A 7,816-nucleotide genomic window follows, 5' to 3' on the forward strand; every position below is an offset into this window, starting at 1 on the left:
TAAATGAATATGATGGGTGAACTTTTGTGTATGAATAGCTGCAGATTTATTGACAGTCTGTCTTGAGTTTGACATCCCATTAGAAGGATAGAGCTAAGTGGGCTTAAGTAACTTCCTCCGGGTGACACACAGTGGGACGGGAACTGAGCTGGGATTTGAACCAGAAACCTCCTGTCGGTCAGCTCCTCACATTGGTTACTAGATAGACCAGCTAGCCCTTTTGGAAGAACAATAGGGAAGAGTCAAGGAAAGTTCATTTTCAACGCCTAGATAGGTGTGAGGATAGGTACTTTAACCCAAATATAACTGATGTATTTCTATACTATATACCAGACACATATTGATCCAAGTACTAACACCCTGTAATCTGAAAAATACTGTATATTTTTCAGAATAAAGGGTGTCAGTACTTGGATCAATAGTTTGTTAACCATATTAATAATAATAATAATAATTGCTTACACTTATATAGCGCTTTTCTGGACACTCCACTCAAAGTGCTTTACAGGTAATGGGGACTCCCCTCCACCACTGCAATGGGGACTCCACCACCATGTGCAGCCCCACCTGGATGATGCGACGGCAGCCATAGTGCGCCAGAATGCTCACCACACATCAGCTATCAGTGGGGAGGAGAGCAGAGTAATTAAGCCAATTCATAGATGGGAATTATTAGGAAGCCATGATTGGTAAGGGCCAATGGGAAATTTGGCCAGGACGCCAGGGTTACACCCCTAGTCTTTTCTAGAAACACCCTGGGATTTTTAATGACCACAGAGAGTTAGGACCTCGGTTTTACATCTCATTCGAAGGACGGTGCCTGTTTACAGTATAGTGTCCCCATCACTATACTGGGGCATTAGGACCGCTGGGTGAGCGCCCCCTGCTGGCCCCACTAACACCGCTTCCAGCAGCAACCTTAGTTTTTCCCAGGTACTGACCAGGCTCACACCTGCTTAGGTTCAGTGGGCTGCCAGTTGTGAGTTGCAGGGTGATATGGCTGCTGGCTTAATATTAAATATGGCTTGAGGAACCAAATATCCAGCTTCTACACCTATGGAACTGTCATTTACCCTGTTAAGAAGAAATTAAGATTCTCTTAAACAACAAATTAGATTGCATCCTCTGACAATTCTAGTATCTCTATCTGTGTAGACGCCTGTAAAATAGCTATTCATCGGATATAGTATTCTAGTACTTATACTATACAGCTTCACAGAGACTTAAACAACTGCAGACAGACCAGATAGACGTTTATTCCCCTTGTCTTACTCACCCTTGAGCTGAAGAATCTGTACATGGCCATGTATCTGTATTGCCATTCATGTCATCATTACATTACCTCCATATTGTTAGCTTACACTTTTCATGTAGTCTGTACTGCCATCTGGTGTCCATGATATGTAATTGCCATTCTCAGGTCTCTTGAGATTTGATATCGCAGTTGCTGGATTGATTTTCCTAAAACATCTGCTTCTACCCTTCATTTCCATGATCATAGTAAAGGAAAACACTCTGGCTTAGTCATGGAAGTATTGCATACTTCAGCAAGTCTGATTTAAACGCTGCATTCATGGCCATGTGTGGCTGCTGGCCGTCAGTGTTGGCCAAACCAGACGGTCCTACTGAAATACGGCTAAAAAGTGAAGGATCGAAATTTCTGATTTCTGTGAAAATTTAGTCACCTGCTCAAAATAAGTAACCAAACAAAATGTCTTTAATCTGGGAGAATAACAGTGATATATGGAAAAAGGGAATAAATCTGGCATAGTTAAGAAGAAGGAATATTTTTAGGGAGAACATTTTGCACTTAATTACCTACAAAAGGATTTTATTGTTGCTTTTGCTGTTAGATCAAGTTAACCTTGCCTGTAAATGAAATTGTTGTTGAAAGATGTGAGCTCATTGAGTTTCCCACATTTTCCCAATGGCTATGCAGAAGTTCTTGCCTGGCACACTTCAGCCCCGCATGGCGGGAGATAACTGAGGACTGAGTCACCAGAGCAGTTCCACAGCAGACTGCCTGACTCGGGCTTTCATTTCAGCATCCCATCCCTCTGTTTGTGTTTCCTAAGTGCTGTTTTGCAGAGGGAGGCGTGACACCTTGTTTTGACTGTTTGCCCCGATCTCGTGCCCCACTGCACGTGTGGTCACATGTGTGTCGCATGTTCTCATCACCCGGGTTTCTCATGTCTGTTTTTGTTTGAAAGGAGCCCTCGGTCAGCAGGACAAAGCATGTGGACACCAGAGTCCCGCGTCACGCTAACACCTCCCCCCACTTCACCTCCTCCCACTATCCTCCTGTGTTTCCCTCTGACCCCCAACAATACCACCACCCCCAACACCACCACCACCCTGTCGCACCACCGCACCTATCCCAGCAGCCACTGCGGCCCAGCGTGGCGGGCCCTGCTCGGAGACTGCCAGGTAATCATGACTCGGGGCTTGCAGCGCCATCTGTCTGCTGTCACCATACTGCAGGAAGGAGGTCAGGAAACAAGTGCTTGCAGTTCAGAATACAATGCACACTGAAATGAGCATTCCCCTGCAAAATAGTGTGAGAGTCCAGTTGTTCCCAGTCACCTGCAGTAAGCCCTGCATGATGCACAAAGCTGATGGGTCAAACCTAGAACTGTTTGTGTCTGCACAGTTTTGTGCTTGGTGTTGTGTTGCAGCTCTGTTATCAGTGTGCCAGGGCTGCTCTTTTCATTATGAGAGGGCTCTTTTAAGTGAATTCTGTATTTAGGCGTGTTGTAATTCAAAACTGGTTTATTGAAATAGCAGTGAGCCACCTTCATTATTCTAATTCCAGTGTTGCCTAGAAAAATCTTTTCCCCTGTTTTGCTCAGAATCACACAGCCTTTCGGCAGTGCTAATCAGTACAAACCAAAAAAGGTATGAAATTTAATTGACTGTAAACAATCCATATTCCATAAATAATTATGTTTCATGATCTTTATAAATTTCACCACCATTAAGCTGACACTTTTATTCAAGGCAACTTCAATTCAGAACAAGCAGTGAGTATAGTATAAAAAATATAATAGACAACAAAAGCAGTCAGTTTGTAAGATAATGCAATGCAAGACAGTAACCAAAACAGTACACACCCAGGTTGCAGAATTAACCAAAGTACTGGGAAATCATGTGGGAAAATTGAATGGCATTAGACTTCATGCACCACGACTAGCATATATTTAGGTGCCATAGTTTTTGTTCTAGATTATTGTTTTGTTGGTTTGTTTTTTTGGCTTCCTAGTTTAACCCTTGATATGTGTGACCTCTGCTTGCCCTCTTGCCCTCTGTCCTGCAGGAGATCACCAGAAGGTCGAGAAGTTTTTGGCTGTGCTTGACCGGAGTGAAGCTGTCCCCAGTGAAAACTACCACAGTGTTGCACTAAGTTATGGCACCCTGCCCAGGGCGCCTCGCAGGGCAGTGCCAGGGGCGACCCCCATGGCTTCCCAGCCCAGAGGTCACGCGCCACGGCACGTTCCCATCGGAGCTGCGTGCTTCTCCCGCGCTCCTGATCACCGGGCACACCTACACACTAGCTGTGCCACCCTTGGCAGCAGTCGCCCTGGCGCCATGCAGGGCAGGACAGCCCCAGATGCCTACAGCAGGAGACCTGGGCTGCCCAGTCCTCATGACACCAACCGCCAGCCTGCCCAACGTTACCAGACCCTCCCGACTCAGCGAGCGCTATCTGCTTCGCCCGCACAGCCTCTCCGCCTGGACATGCCCCCCGAGAAAGACTGGAGGGACAGCAACATCAGACTGAACCCCCCCATGATGAAGCCTTCTGTGAGCTCTGCTTTCCAGCCTGCCCCCTATACCAGGGCTGTGCCGAGCTCTGCCCAGCCCTGCTCTCTGTGCCAACAGAGGCCTACTGAGCCCCCTCATAGCTGCTGCCAGGCCTGCAGAGTGTACATGGCCCGTGTCCGCCAAACCAGCTGAGAGACGCCCACGGCCCTGGTCACTCAGCTGACTGATGTGTATGTGGCCTGTGCCTGCCACACCAGCTGAGAGATGCCCACGGCCCTGGTCACTCAGCTGACCAATGTATATGTGGCCTGTGTCTGCCACACCAGCTGAAAGCCGCCCATGGCCCTGGTCACTCAGCTGACCGATGTATATGTGGCCTGTGTCCGCCACACAAGCTGTGAGATGCCCACAGTCTTGGTCAGTCAGCTGACCCAGGCCACCCTCTGTCATTGCTGTGCTCTTTTGGGATGTTGCTCAGGTGTCAGGCGCTGAGCGTGGTGAGGTTCTGAAAGGAGGTCCTCCAGAAATGGGAGGGTTTGTGTTTAGTCCAGACAGCACTAATGCCAGTGCACTGCCCTCTTGTGGGATCAGTTCAGTACTATGGGAGACCCATAACAGGAAATAGATAGGCCAGTTTTTTTTACGTTTCACATTTTAAAGCTTTCTTTGCTTTTGTTCATCTTGTTTTTAGTGTGAGTTATTGAAATGCATTAGGGACAGGGATCATGCATTTTCTTTAAAAGTGACAAATACATCATATGGATATTATTTCGTGATAATGAGCAGATCCTAGTCTGGACGTCAGTGCTGTTCAGGACTGGTTTTAGTTGTTCTGGTTTTATTTCGCAGCTACCGTATCCAGGTTTGGAATATCACGCAGATCCGTGAGACCTCCTCAGTGTGTTTGGTTGAAGCGTTTGAGTCCAGACTTCGCAATGGAAAATTCCCAGTTTCACAAAACAGCTCTTCCGGCTGTTTGTACGTGATAATTTACAGTAGATTTTCCCAGATTTATTTCTAAAGTAAATCTGTCTGGATGCCTGCTATGTCTGGATGTTAAAATTCATTGCATGTCTTGCATTTTCAGATGGAGGCTACACGGATAGGCAGGTCCTCTGTCAACCTTCCTAATGAGGGGCCAGACAAAAAGAAAACATTTTTTTTTACTTTTTCTAAGTCTGTGTGCAAGGCCAATATCTGGTCGGGCATTAACTTCTGAAAGGGACAGGGGTGATATCTTATGCCCAGGGCTCCAACGTGTGATCCTGATCACACAAGTGGGACGAGGCAGGAGAGAATTTGTGACAGGAAACAAGTTAATATGGAGACTAGAAGGGGTGAAGCATAAAAAGTGAGAGAAGACTAAGGTGGAGGTGTCTGATTGCTTTAGATGCTTCAGTATGTTGAATTTGGGGCACATTTCTCATCTCCAGGAGTGTAACTTAGCTTTTTTCAAGTTAGCAGGCCATGCTCAAGTATTAAGCAAGTATTTCAAGTAAAAATATTTATAGTTAGCATTCAGTTTTCTAAGACTTTATTGCTTTTTACATCCTTTAATGCTTTATTTCCTGGGTTTTTGTTTCTGCTGTCACTGATTATAGTAATTATTCATCACGTTGCTGTGGACAGGAGAAGTCTATTGAGATGTGAAAGACACAGCATTTTTTTCTTGTTTTTGTTTCAGGATATTCAAGAGCTGGCATATAGAATTCAGCTCCTTGTGTACAGAAAATCTGTGACTCTAAATTTTCCTAGGAGGGCTTTTCCTGTAGCAAACGGTGCTCTTCCATCTAGTGTTACAGGCTGCAAGTCCTGAATGTTAAACTGTTCAACTGACATCTTATATTTTTCCAAAGTGCTGTAGCCCAAGATTAGTAAACTAGCAGTCAGACGAAGCATAGTGCACTTTAGAAGTGTTATTATGGACCCTTGTTGTCCGTGCTTGCATGATACTACTCATCACGGAGGGACAAGTTGGGATGAGGTGTAAAGACCACCTGTGACCACCTCTGGGGTTGTAGGTTGGATGTTGTGGGGATACATGCCCAAACTGTCCTGGCTGGGCTCCTGATTCTGCAGCTGGTTCCTGGAGCACTCCTGTTGAGAGTAACATACAGGAATTTGTTAGGCTCGTGGAACTGGTTCCTTCCCTCTTCCCGCTCTGCGGTTTACAGTTCAGAGTGGACATTTTGCACCATGACAAACCACTCTGAATCCTGGCCATTGCCAAGAGCAGACTTCAGCCGTGCACATCTGTGCAAGCGCACACACAGCCCAGCGGGCGGGCAGCAGCTCCTGGAAATACAGCTCAACGCCGTGCGCGACAGAACTCCCAGCCCTGTCCTGGGCATGTAGCTGCAGTGCAGTGTTCAGTGTGGATCTCAGTATACTGTTGTTTAATGCCATTGTACACAAACATTTCAGTAGACATAGAAATAAAATTGCATTGAAAGCCAAACTGGACTGCTCAGAAAGCCCATTCAAGTGAAATATATGTATTTTCCAGACTGGAGACACCTGTGAGAACGTCTGGTTACTTACTGTTAACCTAGGGACACATCAAAGGTGTTTCCAAATGTTTAGCTAGATTCTAAAGATTAGGCCCTTAGGATCTGGGGCAGTTTTGTGATATTTTGATCACTAACTGGCATGTCTGTTCTTGTGACAGGACCCTGCTAGAAGAGACACTTCTATATAACAGTTATATTCTAACTTTGTAGATCTGAAAGATTAAACTTGACAGTTTTGAGAGTTTGCCTTGTTTGTAAAGGGCGAGTGTTGACAGAAAATAGTGGTGATTTTGAGTTAGTTCTGAGAAACTTAAAACTACAGATTTTGGTGGCCTTAAAATGTTTAATGATGTTGTTACAATGAAGGCCAGTGTTTTTTTAACAAATTGTAAAAATATCTTCCTTTTTTTTTCAATTGACGTTTACAGCAGAGTGGCTGAGATGCATGTTACAACACATTGTGGAAGTAAACTATCTCTGCAAACGAGAGTAATGACTGTTTGCTTCAAGCATTTCTTTAGACCCGTTTTTCAAATACTCTCAGTTTTTTATTTTTCCCCTGTGCACAGAGCTAAATTGAGTATTGTTAATGTTGGGTGGCCACTGGAAAAGTCTCAAAATTTGCAAGTAAAAAGTGGGGAATCCTAACAGCCAGGGAGGATTGATTGTGGGTTAAGGGATCTGGGATTACACTTGCAAAATACTCCAAGTAGACCAGAGTGAACTGTGCAGCTGCTGCCCTGGGTGGGAGTGTTGTAATCTAAAGTATCTAAAGTAGAAAGTAGCTTCCTTCCAAAGGGACTTGTATGAAAATAGATTTTCATATTCAAATACTAACCAAAGATTGCCACTTTAGTGAAATGAGAGGCATTTTGATTGTTTTTTATTTTTTATTAACATTTATTGTTCACTGTAGTCTTGGCCTTTCCAGTGAATGAATGTGCAACACTGCCCCCTAGTGAATCCCCAGCAGAGACGCAGGTTACGGATTTGTCTGCTTGTCTATTTTTGTTCTGTAAACCAAAAAGATGACTTATTGCAACTGTTGAGATATGTATATAAATGTGTGTACAGATATTAATAGCCTTTGAAATGTGAATTGAGAGATAAGTTGACCCTGTAAAGGTTATTCAGATGGTTTACAAATAGAGTTTGTAAATGCTGCGATGAAAGATGGATCTTGTATTTTTGCAATAAAGTTATAATAATGTGCTCATAGAGAAGCACAGCACACTTATCTGTTGTCTAAGCTAAGACATTTCTGTTTCCTGTGTCCTTTTATTTTGCTGTCCTATTTTTGGATCATGGTTGCAATGAAATATGAGGGCTTTAAAATAGTCAACATTTGTATGGTGAGAAATAACATGCAAAAAATCTTTTCATCCTTTCCCAGAAGCAGCTTGGTATCTGTTCTTTGTTTTGTGTGGCCACCTTTTGCTTCTTTTGCAGCATGTTTTTTTATCTTTCTGGTGGTTTTCTAGTCCTTTCACACTCATGACTGCTGCTGCTGCCAGTCCTCAACATCTGGACAAGTGTCCAGTCTG

General features: G+C 44.3%; 1 protein-coding gene across 6 annotated transcripts in view; it reads left to right on the forward strand.

The window, feature by feature from the left end:
* The window catches only part of usp54a (ubiquitin specific peptidase 54a), a 105,498-nt gene extending 97,992 nt beyond the window's left edge, over nt 1-7,506 (forward strand). For all 6 annotated transcript variants that reach the window (XM_088915546.1, XM_088915548.1, XM_088915545.1 and 3 more), the window contains 2 exons: nt 2,211-2,427; nt 3,314-7,506. In XM_088915546.1, coding sequence (XP_088771672.1) covers nt 2,211-2,427; nt 3,314-3,954 — 858 coding nt within the window. In that variant the 3' untranslated portion in view covers nt 3,955-7,506. The remainder of the gene's footprint in view (nt 1-2,210; nt 2,428-3,313) is intronic.
* Nucleotides 7,507-7,816: the final 310 nt, after the last annotated feature.

Source organism: Atractosteus spatula, chromosome 5 (assembly GCF_055471065.1).
Source record: "Atractosteus spatula isolate fAtrSpa1 chromosome 5, fAtrSpa1.hap1, whole genome shotgun sequence".
Lineage (NCBI taxonomy): Eukaryota > Metazoa > Chordata > Actinopteri > Semionotiformes > Lepisosteidae > Atractosteus > Atractosteus spatula.